General features: G+C 47.0%; 1 protein-coding gene across 1 annotated transcript in view; it reads left to right on the forward strand.

The window, feature by feature from the left end:
* Positions 1-24,773, forward strand: part of LOC109903006 (sec1 family domain-containing protein 2) — a 221,786-nt gene that overhangs the window by 125,606 nt on the left and 71,407 nt on the right. Inside the window, exon 5 of the mRNA XM_031785822.1 lies at positions 15,151-15,454. Coding sequence (XP_031641682.1) covers positions 15,151-15,454 — 304 coding nt within the window. The remainder of the gene's footprint in view (positions 1-15,150; positions 15,455-24,773) is intronic.

Here is a 24,773-nt window from a genome sequence, read left to right on the forward strand (position 1 = left end):
GTGTTGTCGGTATATGAATGTGTATGGGTTGTGTGTGTGTGTGTAGTCTAGTGAATGTGCATAGGGTTAGTGCAAGATAAAGTCAGTCCAGATAGTTTGGGTACCATTAATTCACTATTTAGCTGTCTCGTGGCTTGGTGATAGAAGCTGTCTCATGGCTTGGTGATAGAAGCTGTCTCGTGGCTTGGTGACAGAAGCTGTCTCGTGGCTTGGTGACAGAAGCTGTCTCGTGGCTTGGTGACAGAAGCTGTCTCGTGGCTTGGTGACAGAAGCTGTCTCGTGGCTTGGTGACAGAAGCTGTCTCGTGGCTTGGTGACAGAAGCTGTCTCGTGGCTTGGTGACAGAAGCTGTCTCGTGGCTTGGTGACAGAAGCTCTGAGGCGCTTTGCTATCAAGTGCGATGCATTTGCCATACCAAGTAGTGATGCAGCCAGTCAAGATGCTCTCGATGGTGCAGCTGTAGAACCTTTTGAGGTTCTGAGGGCCCATGACAAATCTATTAAGCGCTGGAAGAAGCGCTGCCAGGCCCTTTTCCTGACTGTGCAGGTGTGTGTGAACCATGTTAAGTCCTTAGTGAGTTGACGCCAAGGAACTTGAAGTTCACGACCCGCTCCACAACAGCCCTGGTGATGTGGATGGGGGCGTTATTTCCTTTCTGACCTCCTCGTCTCATTGCCGTCGGAGATCAGGCCTACTACTGTTGTCTTCAGCAAACTTGATGATGGTGTTGGAGTCGTGCATGGCCATTCAGTCGTGGGTGAACAGGGCGGACAGGAGGGGACTAAGCACACACCTGCTGTAAGAGTGGTACTGTAACTCTGTAGTGTTAATCATAGTGCAGTGATTGAGTACCAAGCATTGTGGAGTGTGTGGTGGTGTGTGTCGTGTGGGAGAAAGCTGCAGTCAATCTTAAAGCTCCATATGTATACCTATTTCCTGTCCTGGCGCCACAGCAAGCAGCTTGACAGCAGCTTTTATATGTTTCCTGAAGGGACTGAGATTTACTTACACACACACACACACACACACACACCCAAAGGACAAAGAAAGAGAGTGAGTGGGGAAATGGAGGGGAAAATAAAGAGTAAAAGTGAAAGTGGGATCAAAAATATAAACACATGTAAAGTGTTGGTCCCATGTTTCATGAGCTGAAATAAAAGATCCCAGAAATGTTTCATACGCACAAAAGCTTTTTCTCTCAAATGTGGGGCACAAATTGGTTTACAGTACATCCCTGTTAGAGCATTTCTCCTTCACCAAGATAATCCATCCACCTGAAAGATGTGGCATATCAAGAAGCTGACTGATTAAACATCATAATTACACAGGTGCACCTTGTGCTGGGGGGAAAAAAGGCCACTCTAAAATGTGCAGTTTTGTCACACAACCCAATGCCACAGATGTCTCAAGTTTTGAAGGATCGTGCAATTGGGATGCTGACTGCAGGAATGTCCACCAGAGCTGTTACCAGATAATTGCATGTTAATTTCTCTACCATAAGCCACCTCTAACATAATTTTAAGAGAATTTGGCAGTACGTCCAACCTGCCTCACCACCACATGTAACCACGCCAGCCCAGGACCGCCACATCCGGCTTCTTCACTTGCGGGATTGTCTGAAACCAGCCACCCGGACAGCTGATGAAACTGAGGACTATTTCTGTCCATAATAAAGGCGTTTTGTGGGGAAAAACTCATTCTGATTGGCAGGGCCTGGCTCCCCAGTGGGTGGGCCTGCCTCCAAAATGGGTGGGCCATTGCTGCGCCCCTGCCCACTCAAGTGAAATCCATAGATTAGGGCCTAATGAAGTTATTTCAATTGACTGATTTCCTTATGTGAACTGTAACTCACTAAAATCGTTGAAATTGTTGCATTTGGTGTTTTTAAATTTTTGTTCAGTATAAAAGGTCCAGTGAAAACCAAAAGTAGAGAGAGAGTCTGCATTTGCAGGGAGATGGAGGTGAAAGTAAAAGTAATTATGAAGGCTAGAGGAAGCGGTAAGAGACAGTGGGAGGTAGAACAACAAACAGGATGGGTAAATAGGAAAGATGGATACGTGGTATTTTTTAACCTTCCACAGATCCCATGACTGCTGGTCAGGGTGAATCACATGTAGAGCCTTCTTATTACCATGGCAATGAGTTTTTCCTGGTCAGATCACATGGGAAACTCCAGGGGGCCATAGAAACCATTCCCCTACCCTTCACCTGCTTCTATATCCAGGCCAAGTCATTCTCAGCCTCCTGTGTTGCTCCTGACTCCCTCTCAGTGCAGATGAGCTCCTGGACATGTGTGGACTGACTGAGCAGTACGATATCCATGGTTTCTCTGCTGAGTACAGAGTGATGACAGAGAAAGTGTATTTACTCTGCTCGTCTTACCATGAAACCCTGAAACCTCTCTACACTCTACTCTCTCTTTCTCCTCTACATTCTCTACTCTCTACTTTCTCCTCTCTACTCTCTCCTCTACTTTCTACTCTACTTTCTCTTCTCTACTCTCTACTTTCTCCTCTCTACTCTCTCCTCTACTTTCTACTCTACTTTCTCCTCTCTACTTTCTCATCTCTACTCTCTACTTTCTCATCTCTACTCTCTCCTCTCCTCTCTCCTCTCCACTCTCTACTCCTCTCTCCTCTCCACTCTCTACTTTCTCCTCTCCACTCTCTACTTTCTCTTCTCCTCTCTACTTTCTCCTGTCTACTTTCTCCTTTCTCTCTTCTCTACTTTCTACTCTCTGCTTTCTCCTGTCTACTCTCTCCTCTCTACTCTACTTTCTCCTCTCTACTTTCTCCTCTCTACTCTCTATGTTCTCCTCTCTACTTTCTCCTCTATACTCTCTACTTTCTCCTCTACCCTCTACTCCTCTCTACTTTCTACTCTCTGCTTTCTCTTCTCTACTCTCTACTTTCTACTCTCTGCTTTCTCCTGTCTACTCTCTTTCTACTCTCTGCTTTCTCCTGTCTACTCTACTCCTCTCTACTTTCTACTTTCTCTTCTCTACTCCTCTCTACTTTCTACTTTCTCTTCTCTACTCTCTACTTACTCTCTCCTCTACTTTCTCCTCTACACTCTACTCTCCACTCTCTCTCCACTCTCTACTTTCTCTTCTCCTCTCTACTTTCTCCTGTCTACTTTCTCCTTTCTCTCTTCTCTACTTTCTACTCTCTGCTTTCTCCTGTCTACTCTCTCCTCTCTACTCTACTTTCTCCTCTCTACTTTCTCCTCTCTACTCTCTATGTTCTCCTCTCTACTTTCTCCTCTATACTCTCTACTTTCTCCTCTACCCTCTACTCCTCTCTACTTTCTACTCTCTGCTTTCTCTTCTCTACTCTCTACTTTCTACTCTCTGCTTTCTCCTGTCTACTCTCTTTCTACTCTCTGCTTTCTCCTGTCTACTCTACTCCTCTCTACTTTCTACTTTCTCTTCTCTACTCCTCTCTACTTTCTACTTTCTCTTCTCTACTCTCTACTTACTCTCTCCTCTACTTTCTCCTCTACACTCTACTCTCCACTCTCTCTCCTCTCTACTTTCTACTTTCTACTCTCTCCTTTCTCCTCTCTACTTTCTCCTCTCTACTCTCTACTCTCCACTCTCTCTCCTCTCTACTTTCTCCTTTCTCTCTCCTCTGCTTTCTCCTGTCTACTCTCTCCTCTCTACTTTCTCCTCTCCTTTCTACTCTCTGCTTTCTCCTGTCTACTCTCTCCTCTCTACTTTCTCCTCTCCTTTCTACTCTCTGCTTTCTCCTGTCTACTCTCTCCTCTCTACTCTACTTTCTCCTCTCTACTTTCTCCTCTATACTCTACTTTCTCCTCTCTACTTTCTCCTCTCTACCCTCTACTCCTCTCTACTTTCTACTCTCTACTTTCTACTCTAATTTCTCTTCTCTACTTTCTACTCTCTGCTTTCTCCTGTCTACTCTCTCCTCTCTACTTTCTCTCTCCTCTACTTTCTCCTCTCTACTCTCTACTTTCTCCTCTCTACACTCTACTCTCCACTCTCTCTCCTCTCTACTTTCTACTCTCTGCTTTCTCCTGTCTACTCTCTCCTCTCTACTTTCTACTCTCCTGTCTCCTCTCTACTTTCTACTCCTGTCTCCTCTCTACTTTCCCCTCTCAACTTTCTCCTCTCTACTTTCTCCTCTATACTCTCTACTTTCTCTACATTCTCCTCTCTACACTCTACTCTCTCCTCTCTTTCTACTCTCTACTTTCTCCTGTCTACTCTACTTTCTACTCTCTACTTTCTACTCTCCTGTCTCCTCTCTACTCTCCTGTCTCCTCTCTACTCTCCTGTCTCCTCTCTACTCTCCTGTCTCCTCTCTACTCTCCTGTCTCCTCTACTCTCCTGTCTCCTCTCTACTCTCCTGTCTCCTCTCTACTTTCTCCTCTCTACACTCTACTCTCTACTTTCTCCTCTCTACTTTCTACTCTCTACTTTCTCCTCTCTACGTTCTCCTCTACTTTCTCCTCTATACTCTCTACTTTCTCCTCTACTTTCTCCTCTACCCTCTACTCCTCTCTACTTTCTACTTTCTACTCTCTGCTTTCTCCTGTCTACTCTCCACTCTCTACTTTCTCCTCTCCACTCTCTACGTTCTCCTCTCTACGTTCTCCTCTCTACGTTCTCCTCTATACTCTACTTTCTCCTCTACCCTCTACTCCTCTCTACTTTCTCTTCTCTACTCTCTACTTTCTCCTCTACACTCTACTCTCCACTCTCCTCTCTACTTTCTACTCTCTGCTTTCTCCTGTCTACTCTCTCCTCTCCTTTCTCCTCTCTACTTTCTACTCTCCACTCTCTACTTTCTCCTCTCTACTTTCTTCTCTCCACTCTCTACTTTCTACTCTCTACGTTCTCCTCTCTACTTTCTCCTCTCTACCCTCTACTCCTCTTTACTTTCTACTTTCTCTTCTCTACTCTCTACTTACTCTCTCCTCTACTTTCTCTCTCCTCTACTTTCTCCTCTCTACACTCTCCACTCTCTCTCCTCTCTACTTTCTACTCTCTGCTTTCTCCTGTCTACTCTCTCCTCTCTACTTTCTCTCTCCTCTACTTTCTCCTCTCTACTCTCTACTTTCTCTCTCCTCTACTTTCTCCTCTCTACTTTCTCTCTCCTCTACTTTCTCCTCTCTACCCTCTACTCCTCTCTACTTTCTACTTTCTCCTCTCTCCTCTCTACTTTCTCTCTCCTACTTTCTCCTCTCTACACTCTACTCTCCACTCTCTCTCCTCTCTAGTTTCTACTCTCTGCTTTCTCCTGTCTACTCTCTCCTCTCTACTTTCTCTCTCCTCTACTTTCTCCTCTCTACTCTCTACTTTCTACTCTCTGCTCTCTCTACTTTCTCCTCTCTACTTTCTCCTCTCTACTTTCTCCTCTCTACTCTCTACTTTCTCCTCTCTACTCTCCACTCTCTCTCCTCTCTACTTTCTACTCTCTGCTTTCTCCTCTCTACTTTCTCCTCTCTGCTTTCTCCTCTCTACTTTCTCCTCTCCACTCTCTACTTTGTACTTTCTCCTCTCCACTCTACTTTCTCCTCTCTACGTTCTCCTCTCTACTTTCTCCTCTATACTCTCTACTTTCTCTACTTTCTCCTCTACCCTCTACTCCTCTACTTTCTCTTCTCTACTCTCTACTTACTCTCTCCTCTACTTTCTCTACTCTCCACTCTCTCTCCTCTCTACTTTCTCCTCTCTACTTTCTCCTCTCTACGTTCTCCTCTCTACTTTCTCCTCTATACTCTCTACTTTCTCCTCTACTTTCTCCTCTACCCTCTACTCCTCTCTACTTTCTACTTTCTACTTTCTCTTCTCTACTCTCTACTTACTCTCTCCACTCTCTCTACACTCTACTTTCTCCTCTCCACTCTCTACTTTCTACTCTCTACTTTCTCTCTCCTCTACTTTCTCCTCTCTACACTACTCTCCACTCTCTCTCCTCTCTACTTTCTACTTTCTGCTTTCTCCTGTCTACTCTCTCCTCTCTACTTTCTACTCTCTGCTTTCTCCTGTCTACTCTCCTGTCTCTCTGCTTTCTCCTGTCTACTCTCCTGTCTCTCTACTTTCTCCTCTCTACTCTCTACTTTCTCCTCTCTACTCTCTACTTTCTCCTCTCTACTTTCTCCTCTACTTTCTCCTCTCCACTCTCTACTTTGTACTTTCTCCTCTCTACGTTCTCCTCTCTACTTTCTCCTCTATACTCTCTACTTTCTCTACTTTCTCCTCTACCCTCTACTCCTCTCTACTTTCTCTTCTCTACTCTCTACTTACTCTCTCTTCTACTTTCTCCTCTCTACACTCTACTCTCCACTCTCTCTCCTCTCTACACTCTACTCTCTCCTCTCTACTTTCTCCTCTCCACTCTCTACTTTCTACTCTCTACTTTCTCTCTCCTCTACTTTCTCCTCTATACTCTCTACTTTCTCCTCTCTACACTACTCTCCACTCTCTCTCCACTCTACTTTCTCCTCTACTTTCTACTTTCTCCTCTCCACTCTCTACTCTGTACTTTCTCCTCTCTTTCTACTCTCTACGTTCTCCTCTCTACTTTTTCCTCTATACTCTCTACTTTCTACTTTCTCTTCTCTACTCTCTACTTACTCTCTCCTCTACTTTCTCCTCTCTACACTCTACTCTCCACTCTCTCTCCTCTCTACACTCTACTCTCTCCTCTCTACTTTCTCCTCTCCACTCTCTACTTTCTACTCTCTACTTTCTCTCTCCTCTACTTTCTCCTCTCTACTCTCTACTTTCTCCTCTCTACACTACTCTCCACTCTCTCTCCTCTCTACTTTCTACTCTCTGCTTTCTCCTGTCTACTCTCTCCTCTCTACTTTCTACTCTCTGCTTTCTCCTGTCTACTCTCTCCTCTCTACTTTCTACTCTCTGCTTCTCCTGTCTACTCTCTCCTCTCTACTTTCTACTCTCTGCTTTCTCCTGTCTACTCTCTCCTGTCTCTCTACTTTCTACTCTCTGCTTTCTCCTGTCTACTCTCCTGTCTCTCTACTTTCTACTCTCTGCTTTCTCCTGTCTACTCTCCTGTCTCTCTACTTTCTCCTCTCTACTCTCTACTTTCTCCTCTCTACTTTCTCCTCTCTACGTTCTCCTCTCTACTTTCTCCTCTACTTTCTCCTCTCCACTCTCTACTTTGTACTTTCTCCTCTATACTCTCTACTTTCTCTACTTTCTCCTCTACCCTCTACTCCTCTCTACTTTCTCTTCTCTACTCTCTACTTACTCTCTCCTCTACTTTCTCCTCTCTACACTCTACTCTCCACTCTCTCTCCTCTCTACACTCTACTCTCTCCTCTCTACTTTCTCCTCTCTACACTACTCTCCACTCTCTCTCCTCTCTACTTTCTCCTCTCCACTCTCTACTTTCTACTCTCTACTTTCTCTCTCCTCTACTTTCTCCTCTCTACACTACTCTCCACTCTCTCTCCTCTCTACTTTCTCCTCTCTACTTTCTACTTTCTCCTCTCCACTCTCTACTCTCTACTTTCTCCTCTCTACTTTCTACTCTCTACGTTCTCCTCTCTACTTTCTCCTCTATACTCTCTACTTTCTCCTTTACTTTCTACTTTCTACTTTCTCTTCTCTACTCTCTACTTACTCTCTCCTCTACTTTCTCCTCTCTACACTCTACTCTCCACTCTCTCTCCTCTCTACACTCTACTCTCTCCTCTCTACTTTCTCCTCTCCACTCTCTACTTTCTACTCTCTACTTTCTCTCTCCTCTACTTTCTCCTCTACTCTCTACTTTCTCCTCTCTACACTACTCTCCACTCTCTCTCCTCTCTACTTTCTACTCTCTGCTTTCTCCTGTCTACTCTCTCCTCTCTACTTTCTACTCTCTGCTTTCTCCTGTCTACTCTCTCCTCTCTACTTTCTACTCTCTGCTTTCTCCTGTCTACTCTCTCCTCTCTACTTTCTACTCTCTGCTTTCTCCTGTCTACTCTCCTGTCTCTCTACTTTCTACTCTCTGCTTTCTCCTGTCTACTCTCCTGTCTCTCTACTTTCTCCTCTCTACTTTCTCCTCTCTACTTTCTCCTCTCTACGTTCTCCTCTCTACTTTCTCCTCTACTTTCTCCTCTCCACTCTCTACTTTGTACTTTCTCCTCTCTACTTTCTCCTCTATACTCTCTACTTTCTCTACTTTCTCCTCTACCCTCTACTCCTCTCTACTTTCTCTTCTCTACTCTCTACTTACTCTCTCTTCTACTTTCTCCTCTCTACACTCTACTCTCCACTCTCTCTCCTCTCTACACTCTACTCTCTCCTCTCTACTTTCTCCTCTCCACTCTCTACTTTCTACTCTCTACTTTCTCTCTCCTCTACTTTCTCCTCTATACTCTCTACTTTCTCCTCTCTACACTACTCTCCACTCTCTCTCCTCTCTACACTCTACTCTCTCCTCTCTACTTTCTCCTCTCCACTCTCTACTTTCTACTCTCTACTTTCTCTCTCCTCTACTTTCTCCTCTACTCTCTACTTTCTCCTCTCTACACTACTCTCCACTCTCTCTCCTCTCTACTTTCTACTCTCTGCTTTCTCCTGTCTACTCTCTCCTCTCTACTTTCTACTCTCTGCTTTCTCCTGTCTACTCTCTCCTCTCTACTTTCTACTCTCTGCTTTCTCCTGTCTACTCTCCTGTCTCTCTACTTTCTACTCTCTGCTTTCTCCTGTCTACTCTCCTGTCTCTCTACTTTCTCCTCTCTACTCTCTACTTTCTCCTCTCTACTTTCTCCTCTCTACTTTCTCCTCTCTACGTTCTCCTCTCTACTTTCTCCTCTACTTTCTCCTCTCCACTCTCTACTTTGTACTTTCTCCTCTCCACTCTCTACTTTCTCCTCTCTACTTTCTCCTCTATACTCTCTACTTTCTCTACTTTCTCCTCTACCCTCTACTCCTCTCTACTTTCTCTTCTCTACTCTCTACTTACTCTCTCTTCTACTTTCTCCTCTCTACACTCTACTCTCCACTCTCTCTCCTCTCTACACTCTACTCTCTCCTCTCTACTTTCTCCTCTCCACTCTCTACTTTCTACTCTCTACTTTCTCTCTCCTCTACTTTCTCCTCTATACTCTCTACTTTCTCCTCTCTACACTACTCTCCACTCTCTCTCCTCTCTACTTTCTCCTCTACTTTCTACTTTCTCCTCTCCACTCTCTACTCTGTACTTTCTCCTCTCTTTCTACTCTCTACGTTCTCCTCTCTACTTTCTCCTCTATACTCTCTACTTTCTCCTCTATACTCTCTACTTTCTCTACTTTCTCCTCTACTTTCTCCTCTACCCTCTACTCCTCTTTACTTTCTACTTTCTACTTTCTCTTCTCTACTCTCTACTTACTCTCTCCTCTACTTTCTCTTCTCTACACTCTACTCTCCACTCTCTCTCCTCTCTACTTTCTCCTCTCCACTCTCTACTTTCTACTCTCTACTTTCTCTCTCCTCTACTTTCTCCTCTCTACTCTCTACTTTCTCCTCTCTACACTACTCTCCACTCTCTCTCCTCTCTACTTTCTACTCTCTGCTTTCTCCTGTCTACTCTCTCCTCTCTACTTTCTACTCTCTGCTTTCTCCTGTCTACTCTCTCCTCTCTACTTTCTACTCTCTGCTTTCTCCTGTCTACTCTCTCCTCTCTACTTTCTACTCTCTGCTTTCTCCTGTCTACTCTCTCCTCTCTACTTTCTACTCTCTGCTTTCTCCTGTCTACTCTCCTGTCTCTCTACTTTCTCCTCTCTACTCTCTACTTTCTCCTCTCTACTTTCTCCTCTCTACTTTCTCCTCTACTTTCTCCTCTCCACTCTCTACTTTGTACTTTCTCCTCTATACTCTCTACTTTCTCTACTTTCTCCTCTACCCTCTCTACTTTGTACTTTCTCCTCTATACTCTCTACTTTCTCTACTTTCTCCTCTACCCTCTACTCCTCTCTACTTTCTCTTCTCTACTCTCTACTTTCTCCACTCTCTCTCCTCTCTACTTTCTCCTCTCCACTCTCTACTTTCTACTCTCTACTTTCTCTCTCCTCTACTTTCTCCTCTCTACACTACTCTCCACTCTCTCTCCTCTCTACTTTCTCCTCTCTACTTTCTACTTTCTCCTCTCCACTCTCTACTCTCTACTTTCTCCTCTCTACTTTCTACTCTCTACGTTCTCCTCTCTACGTTCTCCTCTATACTCTCTACTTTCTCCTTTACTTTCTACTTTCTACTTTCTCTTCTCTACTCTCTACTTACTCTCTCCTCTACTTTCTCCTCTCTACACTCTACTCTCCACTCTCTCTCCTCTCTACACTCTACTCTCTCCTCTACTTTCTCCTCTCTACACTACTCTCCACTCTCTCTCCTCTCTACTTTCTACTCTCTGCTTTCTCCTGTCTACTCTCTCCTCTCTACTTTCTCTCTCCTACTTTCTCCTCTCTACACTCTACTCTCCACTCTCTCTCCTCTCTACTCTCTGCTTTCTCCTGTCTACTCTCTCCTCTCTACTTTCTCTCTCCTTTCTCCTCTCTACTTTCTCCTCTCCTTTCTCCTCTCTACTTTCTCCTCTACTTTCTCCTCTCCTTTCTCCTCTACTTTCTCCTCTCTACTTTCTCCTCTCCTTTCTCCTCTCCTTTCTCCTCTCTACTTTCTGCTCTACTCTACTTTCTCCTCTCTACCCTCTACTCTACTTTCTACTCTCTACCCTCTACTCCTCTCTACTTTCTACTCTCTACTCTCTACTTTCTCTTCTCTACTCTCTACTTTCTACTCTCTGCTTTCTTCTGTCTACTCTCTCCTCTCTACCTTCTACTTTCCCTCTCCTCAACTTTCTACTCTCTGCTTTCTCCTCTCTACTTTCTACTCTCTACTTTCTACTCTCTTTCTCCTCTACTCTTTCTCCTCTCTTTCCTCTCTCCACTCTCTACTTTCTCCTCTCTACTTTATACTCTCTGCTTTCTCCTGTCTACTCTCTACTTTCTCTCTCCTCTCTACTTTCTACTCTCTACTTTCTACTCTCTGCTTTCTCTCTCCTCTCTACTTTCTACTCTCTACTTTCTACTCTCTACTTTCTACTCTCTGCATTCTCCTGTCTACTCTCTACTTTCTCTCTACTCTCTACTTTCTCTACTCTTTCTACACTCTACTTTCTCCTCTCTACTTTCTCCTCTCCACTCTCTACTTTCTACTCTCTACTCTCTACTTTCTCCTCTCTACTTTCTACTCTCTACTCTCTACTTTCTCCTCTCTACTTTCTACTCTCTGCTTTCTCTTGTCTACTCTCTACTTTCTCCTCTCCACTCTCTACTTTCTCCTCTCTACTTTCTACTCTCTGCTTTCTCTTGTCTACTCTCTACTTTCTCTCTCCTCTCTACTTTCTCCTCTCTACTCTCTACTTTCTACTCTCTGCATTCTACTCTCTACGTTCTACTCTCTACTTTCTCTCTACTCTCTCTACACTCTACTTTCTCCTCTCTACTCTCTACACCCTACTCTACTTACTCTCTCCTCTACTTTCTCTCTCCTCTACTTTCTCCTCTCTACACTCTACTCTCCACTCTCTCTCCTCTCTACTTTCTACTCTCTGCTTTCTCCTGTCTACTCTCTCCTCTCTACTTTCTCTCTCCTTTCTCCTCTCTACTTTCTCCTCTCCTTTCTCCTCTCTACTTTCTCCTCTCTACATTCTCCTCTCTCCTCTCTACTTTCTCCTCTCTCCTCTCTACTTTCTGCTCTCTACTTTCTGCTCTACTCTACTTTCTCCTCTCTACCCTCTACTCTACTTTCTACTCTCTACCCTCTACTCCTCTCTACTTTCTACTCTCTACTTTCTACTCTCTACTTTCTCTTCTCTACTCTCTACTTTCTCTCTCCTCTATTTTCTCCTCAACTCTCTACTTTCTACTCTCTGCTTTCTCCTGTCTACTCTCTCCTCTCTACCTTCTACTTTCCCTCTCCTCTACTTTCTACTCTCTGCTTTCTCCTGTCTACTTTCTACTCTCTACTTTCTACTCTCTACTTTCTCCTCTACTCTTTCTCCTCTCTTTCCTCTCTCCACTCTCTACTTTCTCCTCTCTACTTTATACTCTCTGCTTTCTCCTGTCTACTCTCTACTTTCTCTCTCCTCTCTACTTTCTACTCTCTACTTTCTACTCTCTGCATTCTCTCTCCTCTACTTTCTACTCTCTACTTTCTACTCTCTGCATTCTCCTGTCTACTCTCTACTTTCTCTCTACTCTCTACTTTCTCTACTCTCTCTACACTCTACTTTCTCCTCTCTACTTTCTCCTCTCCACTCTCTACTTTCTCCTTTCTACTCTCTACTCTCTAATTTCTCCTCTCTACTTTCTACTCTCTACTTTCTCATCTACTTTCTACTCTCTACTCTCTACTTTCTCCTCTCTACTTTCTACTCTCTGCTTTCTCTTGTCTACTCTCTACTTTCTCCTCTCTGCTTTCTCTTGTCTACTCTCTACTTTCTCTCTCCTCTCTACTTTCTCCTCTCTACTCTCTACGTTCTACTCTCTGCATTCTACTCTCTACGTTCTACTCTCTACTTTCTCTCTACTCTCTCTACACTCTACTTTCTCCTCTCTACTCTCAACTCACAATGGAGAAAAGAAGGGAAAGAGCCCAAACATTGTTTGGCAAATAGTTGTGAGTGCAGCTCGGAGAGGTATTTGATTTCACAATGTTTAAGGAGAAAAATGTGTTCTGTGATTTGGTTTGTGTGTTTGAATACCCCTTGGGGGCGGTGGTTGGCTGGGGCTGAGGCCTAGCTGGAAGAGAACAGGAGACTCAGAGCCCTGACACACTACAGTCATGCATCATGTATTTTTTTAAAATTTAACCTTTATTTAACTAGTCAAGTCAGTTAAGAACAAATTCTTATTTACAATGACGACCTACTATTCCCAATCACGCCCGGTTGTGATATAGCCTGGATTCGAACCAGGGTGTCTGTAGTGATGCCTCTAGCACTGAGATGCAGTGCCTTAGACCGCTGCGCCACTCGGGAGCCCTGTACTTGCCCTAGATAGATATCAAGCACGTTTAGACTCTAGTTCTCACGTGTAACACTGCTAGAGGGTAGTGCCAACCGTGATGGTCATTGGATCATTGTGCCCGTGAGACCAGGGCCCGTATACACAGAGGGTCTGAGAGTGGGAGTGCTGCATCATTTTTGCTTTTTTTCCATAATGAATAAGATTATATGGACAGATCAGCACTCGTACTCTCAGAACCCATGTCTGAATTCACACACATGCACACTCTCAAAGGCAGTTAGTACTGATGCTGATTCCCTTCTCCCTGGCCCAGAGGAAGTTTGTGATGGGTTGGACACCGGATCCCCTCAGTGGACCAGACCAGGCCCCAGGGCTCAGAGCTCAGTGATAGGATAGGTGCTGGGTAGAGAGAGAGCCTGTTTCTCTTGATGGGAGGAACATTGAGGTCTTAACACTCATTAAATTGTCATCTATCCACAGAGGCATCCGACTGCAGCTTCTCTCACTCCTTCTCTCTTTTTCACGTTCTTTCCTTCTCTCTATCTCTCTCTCTCTCCTCTCTCTCGTTCTCACTCTTTTCTGCACACACCCCTGGTTAATAGGGGTATGAGCTCATTATATTGTGCTGTATGAAAATCATGTGGGCCAGGACAGGCAGAACCAGCATGGGCGCAAACTCACTCCCAGCAACACCGAGAAACAGGTCACTGCTCCTAAACAGTACGAAAACACACGCTCTGTGTGTGTATGCATGCCAATGAACAGGTCAATGATTTCTTATACACAGTTGCATCATAAAATTAATGCACAATGAAGAGTAAAAAATAATTTCCATAAAACTGGATTACTCATAGTCATAAAATAAGCAAATGCCAAAACATGCCGATCTAGACATTCATTGACTTTGTGTTGGTACTGTAATACTTCAACATTTTCCATAGCAGTGCTTCCACACCTGGATTGTACAATATTTTCCCATTATTCTTTAACACATTTTTCAAACTCTGTCAAGTTGGTTGTTGATCATTGCTAGACAGCCATTTTCAAGTCTTGCCATAGATTTTCAAGACAGTTTCTAAATCAAAACTGTAACTAGGCCAATCAGTAACATTCAAGGTTGTCTTAGTAAGCAACTCCAGTGTATATTTGGCCTTCTGTTTTAGGTTATTGTCCTGCTGAAAGGTGAATTTGTCTCCCAGTGTCTGTTGGAAAGCGGACTGAACCAGGTTTTCCTCTAGGGTTTTGCCTGTGCTTAGCTCTACTACGTTTTTTTGTATCCTCCAAAAACTCCTTAGTCCTTGCCGATGACAAGCACACCCATAACATGATGCAACCACCACCATGCTTGAAAATATTAAGTGGTACTCAGTGGTGTGTTGTTGGATTTGCCCCAAACATGTTTGTTTGTTTTTGTTTTTGTTTGCCACATTTTTTACAGTATTACTTTAGTGCCTTATTGCATACAGGATGCCTTTTTTGGAATGTTTGTTATTCTGTACAGGCTTCCTTTTCACTTCTTTTCAATTTAAGGTAGTATTGTGGAGTAGCTATGATGTTGTTGATCCATCCTCAGTTTTCTCCTATCACAGCCATTAAACTGTAACTGCTTTAAAATCACCATTGGCCTCATGGTGAAATCTCTGACCAGTTTCCTTCCTCTCCGGCATCTGAGTTAGGAAGGGCGCCTGTATCTTTGTACTGACTGGGTGTATTGATACACCATCCACAGGGTAATTAATAACTTCACCATACTCAAAGGGATATTCAATGTCTGCTTTTTTTTTTTTTGCTCATCGACCAATAGGTGCCCTACTTTGAGGACCGTTGGAAAACCTCCCTGGTCTTTGTGGTTGAATCTGTGCTTGAAATTCACTGCTCGACTGAGGGACCATACAATTATCTGTATGTGTGGGGTACAGAGATGGGGTAGTCAATTTTAAACTCATGTTAACCACTATGTGTGTAGATCAGTGACACAAAATCTCTATTTAGTCTATTTTAAATTCAGGCTTTAACACAGCAAAATGTGGAACAGGTCAAGCGGTGTGAACACTTTCTGAAGGCTCTGTATGTGTGTGGTGATTTGATGTGTTTTGTGTTACTCAGTTTGTAGTTTCTACTTCATATCTCTAAAATGTCTCTGTGTATCCTGTGTGGTTTGCAGGCTCTGGGAGACTCTGACTTTGCTGGTGTTCTGCGACAGCTTCTGCCCCTGATGAAACCTCGCGCTGCTAAGGGTGAGGAGGGGTCCAGCTCAGAGTACAGTTCAGGGTCCCGGTTGGGGGAGGAGGAGTGTGGTCCTGATGAGCTGCTGGTTCTGCTTGTCTACCTGTACTCACTGGCTGGAGAGGCACAGCCTGCAGACAATGAAGAGGAGGAGGAAAAGGTGGAGAGGGAGCTGATTGGAGCACTCACCCTGGTCATCACCAGAGAGGCGGAGCTCAGCCCCCTGCTGCAGAAACTCACCGGTTAGTACTGAACACAACCATAATAAAACCTTAACAGAAGCACACCAATGCTGAACACTAATACTGTAACCATAAATTACACCATGCTCTCGATAAGACGAAGCTGAACCAGATGCAACGTATCACCACTTTATAGTCATTCTAGAAGGACCCCAGTTAACTGTTCATATGGTAGCAGAGAGATGGAGAAGACACTGTTGTTTGTACCTCTGTGCTGCTGCTGATAGAAGGACTGTTAGTGACTTCACACCCCATCTCTCTCCCCGCTTCTCGCTCACACACCCCCCTGTCAGGTCACATGGTAACAAACATGACTGTGGGAACCTGCTGCAGAGGGTGTATGTGTGTGTGCACTTTGACCTCTCCCCTGGTGTCTATCTTAGCTTTGCTGGGCCCTGTACTTTGTGAGAACATTTACAATCTAGTGGTCGGGAGCTGGTCTCTCTGGAACTGTTCTCTCTGTCTGGACAGGTCTGTGTGTCTCCAACTGCTCTGTGTGTCTCTGTGTGGCAGCAGGGCTTGTGGCCAGCTCTGGGAATGATGAATTAGCTCTGTACCACCATGTCACAGTGTACCTCCCCCAGTTTGAGGTTCTCTAACCTTGAAGCTACACAGTCCTCCCCAGCCACATAGCTCATAATTAGTGGTGCTTTTAATTTGGCCCACTCTTTACCTTCTCTAGCTAGCAAACACCTGGAAATATTACACTGCTTATCATTACCACAGTTATCACACACATGGACATGGTTGGGTAGTTTTCTCACTCGGTTTATCTAAATCTTCTCTCTCCTTTTCTCTTTCTCTTCTGTCCTTTTCTCTCTGTTCTCTCTCTCCCTTGCTCCCTTTCTCTCTGCCTCCTTCTCTCCCTTTCACTGTAAAGCTGCTAAGAAAGACTTCTGGCCTCTTTCTCTCTTTCTGTCCTATTTGGCTGAGGGGCCTCCTGGCAGGCGCTGGTCCAGGGATGTAGCCCATGTTAAAAACGTGACTCTCTGTAAACACTTCACTAGAAATGACCCTGTAAATGCACACCAGGTGTGTCTGGGAAAGAGAATACTTTTTCTGAGCAGTGTGTGTGTATCCGTGTCCGTCTGTGTGTTGATTTGGTTTTTATGGTTGCAGATTAAATGGTTTGTGTGTAATATGAGTCAGGGGTCCGTCTTTGTCCGAGCAGCAGAGAATAACATTGATTGTCACATTCATCCCAATTAAAGGAATCAAATAGAAACCAGATGCTGAGTGAAACCTGGTCGCCATGAGAACAATGTTTTTACAAATCACCTTTTTTGTTCCCCTTGGCTACAGTAAATAGCCTGGGCTTAACAGACACACACTCACATACACAAACTACCAGATTAGATAACAGGAGGAGGATTGAATGAGCATACGGACATAGTGACTAGCAGAACAGACAGACACACAGCAGGTTAAAGGCAGGCTAACAGTCTCTTACCCTCTGACCCTCCTAACAACTGCCTTCAAGGACACACAGTGAAGAGCAGCGCATCCCTCCTACAGACAAGCATGATGCTGCACTAATGGCCTGTTTAAAACACACACATAACAAAAGACACACACAAACACAGAAATGCATGCACGCACAGACACCAACTCACAGACTCAACAAACCCAGGAACAGCTGCGAGTCTCCTAGTCAGAGGGGATGTTGTTTACCAACATCAGCTGCTGCTGATCGAGGGGTACAGGAAGTAGAGGCGTTGTCCATGTCCTCAGCGGGAGAATAGACATTATCTCAACCTCTCTCAGGGAAAGAAGGGATTAGGAGGAGGAGGAGAAGAAGAAGTGGACAAAGAGAACAAAAATACTAGCAATTTGACACAAACCTGGAGCGTCTGAATGAGGGAATGTCTAGTGTGGATTTAATTGAAGGGAAGTGTGTAGCCTAAAGGTGTGTGTGTGTGTGTGTGTGTGTGTGTGTGTGTGTGTGTGTGTGTGTGTGTGTGTGTGTGTGTGTGTGTGTGTGTGTGTGATGAATGAATACTATATGAGTTCTGTGAGTGAAGTTAAAGTATGGGTTCAATTAAAGGGAGAAATGGTGTTTGCCAAGAAATGGTTCCGCTTAGAGCTCAGACTAGGAAATGAGCTCTTGAACCAAGTGCTCTGCAGTCAACACAAGAAGTGGGAGGTAGAAGATGATTGGCTAATAATGTCACTGAATAGCAGAGGCTGACTGTAATTGGACATGAGCCTCATCACACTTTTCAGATGTGGCAGATGATTGGCTGGCTCCTTTCCGTCCGTCTCAGACATGGTTAGTGTGTGATGTGTGCAAGCTGTAAATAGTTTTAATAGTCACTTCGATCATTTTCATTTTCAGTTGTGGTTTTGTGTTTTAGTGTGTGAGAGATCGATGGTGGGGGCAGGAGGGAGGGAGGGAGGGAGGAGAGGGGGGTTGTGGCAAATATTCAGAGGTATAGAGGCCAATAGTTTAAGTCTTGTTTCTTCAGTGAGCCGTGGGGGGGTGTGTTTATGGGGTGTTATTACATTGACTGTGGCTCCCATTTGGTTGATGCTATATTAAGGTGTAGGACTGTATGTCTCAAAGGAGTCACTGACAGCACAATCATACACACACCAGGACCTCAGGATGGGGTCAGGAACTCAACCCAGCAGCAGCAAATGCCATCAAATTCATGCACATATGGTCCATATTGTACATAGTTGGATACAGCAGACACACCATAATAGCCACATCCCCATTCTCTGTCACTCCTTGAGTTTGTTCCATTGCCTGTCAGGATTCCTGCCAACCCGGGTAGACCCATTTTTGGTTTAGCACACAGTCATCCACCCCCTCTATTGTCCCATAGTGGGAGGTAGCTTATGATGGGGGTTTGTTTGTGTGATACGATGGTGTATATCTGTGTGTGTGTGTGTGATACGATGGTGTATATCTGTGTGTGTGTGTGTGTGTGTGTGTGTGTGTGTGATACGATGGTGTATATGTGTGTGTAATATGATGGTGTATATCTGTGTCTGTGATACGAGGGTGTATATCTGTATGTGTAATACGATGGTGTATATCTGTGTGTGTAATACGATGGTGTATATCTGTGTGTGTAATACGATGGTGTATATCTGTGTGTGTAATACGATGGTGTATATCTGTGTGTGTGATACGATGGTGTAGATCTGTGTGTGTGTGTGATGGTGTATATCTGTGTGTAATATGATGGTGTATATCTGTGTGTGTAATACGATGGTGTATATCTGTGTGTGTGATACGATGGTGTATATCTGTGTTTGTGATACGATGGTGTATATCTGTGTGTGGTGTGTGTGTGTGTGTGTGTGTGTGTGTGTGTGTGTGTGTGTGTGTGTGTGATACGATGGTGTATATCTGTGTGTGTGTGATACGATGGTGTGTGTGTTCTCAGCTCCAGTTACAGGAGAGTATGTATTTACAGTGAGTGTGAAATCCCAGTCCAGGCTCTGTCCCATGATTGTGTTTTAGCCTGTGCAGGATGGGTGATGGTGACTTACTGTAAGCCGTGGGAGGACGGGGGTTACGGGACGGATATTTTACTGGACTTTCACTATTTTATAGTTGTCGAAAGTTTACGTACACCTTAGCCAAATACATTTAAACTCAGTTTTTCACAATTCCTGACATTTAATCCTAGTAGAAATGCCCTGTTTTAGGTCAGTTAGGATCACCACTTTATTTTTTGTGAAATGTCAGTGATTATTTTAAACTTTTATTTCTTTCATCACATTCCCAGTGGGTCAGAAGTTTACATTCACTCAATTAGTATTTGGTAGCATTGCCTTTAAATTGTTTAACTTAGGTCAAACGTTTCAGGTAGCCTTCCACAAGCTTCCCACAATAAGTTGGATGCATTTTGGCCCATTCCTCCTGACAGAGCTGGTGTAACTGAGTCAGGTTTGTAGGCCTCCTTGCTCTCACATGCTTTTTCAGTTCTGCCCACACATTTTATACAGGATTGAGGTCAGGGCTTTGTGATGGCCACTCCAATACCTTGACTTTGTTGTCCTTAAGCCATTTAGCCTATCAGAAGCTTCTAAAGCCATAACATCATTTTCTGGAATTTTCCAAGCTGTTTAAAGGCACAGTCAACTTAGACTGTAAACTTCTGACCCACTAGAATTGTGATACAATGAATTGTAAGTGAAATAATCTGTCTGTAAACAATTGTTGGAAAAATGACTTGTCTTGCACAAAATAGATGTCCTAACCAACTTGCCAAAACTATAGTTTGTTAACAAGAAATTTGTGGAGTGGTTGAAAAACAAGTTTTAATGACTCCAACGTAAGTGTATGTTCTGAGCACCCCTGTCTCTCACACACACACTAGTTGGATTTGTTTTCCATTCTGTCCTTGGGGTGTGTGAGGGGGAGCAGGGAGCGACGGACCTCCCCAAAGAAGCTGTTTAGTTTGGCATGGCAACGTGTTCTGTCTCCATGGACGTGAGCAGTCCTGGGACATAAAAGTTATTTTACACTATGGCCATCAGCTCTTGCTCTCTTTTTCTTTCTCCTTTCTTCTGTCTTTTCCCTCCCCCATCTCCCCCCTCTCTCTGTTCATTCCTCCCCCTCTCTCTCCCAGGCCCTGCAGCAGAGAGCTAGTTACAGGAGAAGCGGAGCATGAGGGTGCATGGGTGATTAGGCTTGATTAAGATTATTTCCCCAGTTTCACTGCATTTATGAAATGACTCAAAATTTGTCTCATTTTTAATTGGAGGGCTTTTCTCAGATCAACCCATCGACCCCCTCTGCAAATACACACACACACGGATCCCCAGGCTTTAATCAACAGAAATTAAACTACTCTACTGCAGGACATGACCGGTCAGGAGGTTAGACCACGGGAGTGTGTGTGTGTTACACTCAGCCCACTTCACTTCCTTGTAGTCATCAGTGTGTACAGTAATACAGACAGCTTGTTCCCTTCATCCACAGTAATCCTGTTTTGAAGGTCTACCATTGGAATATAGGTTTTAACCCTGGGACCATCTCTAGACCACTTCCAATGTGTTGTTTACACCTCCAGTCCTACCGTCTGCTTTGTGGAGGGTGTTAAACCTCAGAATTCCTCCTCTGTGTATTTATGGCAGGAAATGCACATCATAAAAGGCTAGTCGTAAGCAGATATAAGCCCAGAGGGAATTGTATTACACTCGCACACACTTTCTCTTTCTCACACACACACACACACACTGGCTCAGAGGAACGCTGTGACATTGGCCCTGCTGGCCCCTGCACACGCATCAGTGCAGGCTGTGGTCACCCTATAACACAGGGTCAATGGAGCGGTCCTGTTGGGCCTCCTGTCCTCTCTACTCCCCAGTGTCCCCAGTGTCCCCCTTTCCTCTCTCTGTCTTCTGACCCCCCATGTCTCTCTCCCCTCTCAGCCCCAGAACTACCCACATGGGGGAAGGGTCATCCTGTCATATGAAGCTTCTATTGTATCTGCATCACACATACTATACAGAGAGGCAGATAGGGGGAGAGTTTGAGGAGTCTCAATGCTAATGGAAATAGACAAAGGTCTGTGTGTCTGCTCCTGTTCCCAGAGTGCTCAGTGTTTTACTGTATATCTGTGTTTTATCTGGCTGCTGTGGAAGAGCATGTTTACATTACGGATTCCAGACAGCAGTGAGAGATGACCTGTCACTCTGTACATGCTTTCCTCTGCAAACTGTCCCCTCGCTCTCTCTTCCTCTGCCTCTTTCTCTCTCTTTCCCCTCATTCCTACAGCTGTTATCAACTACTCTCTACTAGCTATCTCTCACTCAGCTCAAGTTACTCTGTGATTGACTTGTTTTCCCTTTACAATTACTGCATGAAATGATCATACATATTTTAAATATAGTTGCTTTGGGACTTCTGAGGATTATGTGACAGCTTTCCTTAGCTATAAAGACATTTGTGCCCAATTTGTTTTAACCTCTGGCCTACATGAGATGGTGGTGAAGGGACGAGAGGACTGGCTGTACTGAGTAGTAGTAGGGGGGAAAAGACTGATACTGTGGTGTTACTCAATACTGGACAGTAGATCTAGAGGGACTAGATTGCTAGTTCTGGTCTTAGTGGTTGTGTGTGCTCCTCCTAGGCGTGGAAGTGTGTTCCTCTACTACGGCCCTGATGCCAGATGGTAGCTCTCCTGCCGTTCGGCTCTGCTCGTGCTGTCCTGGTCATTTCCTGTCAGGAGGCCAGGTGTTCCAAAAAGCCAGGGGATGCTCCCGTTCTCCTCTCCCTACTGCCCCCCTCTTCTCCCTACTGCCCCCTCTTCTCCCCATACTTCCCCCTTTTCTCCTCCTCCCTACTGCCCCCTCTTCTCCTCCCCCTACTGCCCCCAACGTCTCCCCTACTGCCCCCAACTTCTCCCCTACTGCCCCCTCTCCTCCCCTTACTGCCCTCTCTCCTCTCCCTACTGCCCTCTCTCCTCTCCCTACTGCCCTCTCTCCTCTCCCTACTGCCCTCTCTCCTCTCCCTACTGCCCTCTCTCCTCTCCCTACTGCCCTCTTCTCCTCTCCCTACTGCCTCTCTCCTCTCCCTACTGCCCTCTCTCCTCTCCCTACTGCCCTCTCTCCTCTCCCTACTGCCCTCTCTCCTCCCCCTACTGCCCTCTCTCCTCTCCCTACGGCCCCGACGTCTCCCCTACTGCCCCCAACTTCTCCCCTACTGCCCCCTCTCCCCCCTTACTGCCCTCTCTCCTCTCCCTACTGCCCTCTCTCCTCTCCCTACTGCCCTCTCTCCTCCCCCTACTTGCTCTCTCTCCTCTCCCTACTGCCCTCTCTCCTCTCCCTACTGCCCTCTCTCCTCTCCCTACTGCCCTCTCTCCTCCCCCTACTGCCCTCTCTCCTCTCCCTACTGCCCTCTCTCCTCTCCCTACTGCCCTCTCTCCTCTCCCTACTGCCCTCTCTCCTCCCCCTACTGCCCTCTCTCCTCTCCCTACGGCCCCGACGTCTCCCCTACTGCCCCCAACTTCTCCCCTACTGCCCCCTCTCCCCCCCTTACTGCCCTCTCTCCTCTCCCTACTGCCCTCTCTCCTCTCCCTACTGCCCTCTCTCCTCCCCCTACTTGCTCTCTCTCCTCTCCCTACTGCCCTCCTCTCCCTCTCCCTACTGCCCTCTCTACTCTCCCTACTGCCCTCTCTCCTCCCCCTACTGCCCCTCTCTCCTCCCCCTACTGCCCTCTCTCCTCTCCCTACTGCCCCTCTCTCCTCTCCCTACTGCCCTCTCTCCTCTCCCTACTTGCCCTCTCTCCTCCCCCTACTGCCCTCTCTCCTCTCCCTACGGCCCCGACGTCTCCCCTACTGCCCCCAACTTCTCCCCTACTGCCCCCTCTCCCCCCCTTACTGCCCTCTCTCCTCTCCCTACTGCCCTCTCTCCTCTCCCTACTGCCCTCTCTCCTCCCCCTACTTGCTCTCTCTCCTCTCCCCTCTACTGCCTCTCCCTACTGCCCTCTCTCCTCTCCCACTAAGCCGCTCTCTCCTCTCCCTACTGCCCTCTCTCCTCCCCCTACTGCCCTCTCTCCTTCCCTACGGCCCCGACGTCTCCCCTACTGCCCCCAACTTCTCCCCTACTGCCCCCTCTCCCTCCTTACTGCCCTCTCTCCTCTCCCTACTGCCCTCTCTCCTCTCCCTACTGCCCTCTCTCCTCTCCCTACTGGCCCTCTCTCCTCTCCCTAACTGCCCTCTCTCCTCTCCCTACTGCCCTTCTCCTCTCCCTACTGCCTCTCTCCTCTCCCTACTGCCCTCTCTCCTCTCCCTACTGCCCTCTCTCCTCTCCCTACTGCCCTCTCTCCTCTCCCTACTGCCCTCTCTCCTCTCCCTACTGCCCTCTCTCTCTCCCTACTGCCCCTCTCCTCCCCCTACTGCCCTCTCTTCCTCTCCCTACGGCCCAACGTCTTCCCCTACTGCCCCCAACTTCTTCCCTACGGCCCCAACGTCTCCCCTACTGCCCCCAACTTCTCCCTACTGCCCCCAACTTCTTCCTACTGGCCCCTCTCCTCCCCCTACTGGCCCCCTCTCCTCTCCCTACTGCCCTCTCTCCTCTCCCTACTGCCCAAGACATCTCCCTTCTGCCCCCCTCCTCCTTCCCCTAACGGCCCCCGACGTCTCCCCTACGGCCCCCCGACGTCTCCCCTACGGCCCCCCGACGTCTCCCCTACGGCCCCCGACGTCTCCCCTACTGCCCCCGACGTCTCCCCTACTGCCCCCAACTTCTCCCTACTGGCCCTCTCTCCCTCTCCCTACTGCCCAAGACGTCCTCCACCTACTGCCCCCTCTCCTCCCCTACTGCCCCCTCTCCTCTCCTACTGCCCCTCTCCTCTCCCTACTGCCCTCTCTCCTCTCCCTACTGCCCTCTCTCCTCTCCCTACTGCCCTCTCTCCTCTCCCTACTGCCCAAGACATCTCCCCTTCTGCCCCCCCTCCTCCTTCCCCTACCCTACGGCCCCCGACGTCTCCCCTACGGCCCCCGACGTCTCCCTACGGCCCCGACGTCTCCCCTACTGCCCCCGACGTCTCCCCCTACTGCCCCCGACGTCTCCCCCTACTGCCCCTCTCCTCTCCCTACTGCCCTCTCTCCTCCCCCTACTGCCCCGACGTCTCCCCCTACTGCCTCCGACTGCCCTCTCTCCTTTCCCGACTGCCCTCTCTCCTTCCCCGACTGCCCTTTCCCCTACTGCCCCCTCTTCTCCCCATACTTCCCCTTTTCTCCTCCTCCCTACTGCCCCCTCTTCTCCTCCCCTACTGCCCCCAACGTCCCCCCTACTGCCCCCAACTTCTCCCTACTGCCCCCTCTCCTCTCCCTACTGCCCTCTCTCCTCTCCCCTACTGCCCTCTCTCCTCTCCCTACTGCCCTCTCTCCTCTCCCTACTGCCTCTCCTCTCCCTACTCCTCTCTCCGCTACTGCCCTCTCTCCTCTCCCTACTGCCCTCTCTCCTCCTCCCTACTGCCCTCTCTCCTCTCCCTACTGCCCTCTCTCTCCTCTCCCTACGCCCCTCTCTCCTCTCCCTACTGCCCTTCTCCTCATCCTCCCCTACTGCCCTCTCTTCCTCTCCCTACTGCCCTCTTCTTCCATCCCACTACTTGCCCTCTGCTCCTCCCCTACTGCCCTCGTCCCCTTCCCCTACTGACTAGCCCCTCGTCCTCCCCTACTACTGGCCCTCTCTCCTCTCCCCTACGGGCCCCGACGTGTGCCTAACTGCCTCTCGTTCGGTCCCTACTGCCCTCTCTGCCTCCCCTACTGCCCTCCTCCTCTCCCTACTGCCCTCTCTCCGCTCCCTAACGGCCCCGACGTCTCCCCTACTGCCCTCCCCCCTTACTGCCCTC

This window comes from Oncorhynchus kisutch, linkage group LG13 (genome assembly GCF_002021735.2).
Source record: "Oncorhynchus kisutch isolate 150728-3 linkage group LG13, Okis_V2, whole genome shotgun sequence".
NCBI lineage: Eukaryota > Metazoa > Chordata > Actinopteri > Salmoniformes > Salmonidae > Oncorhynchus > Oncorhynchus kisutch.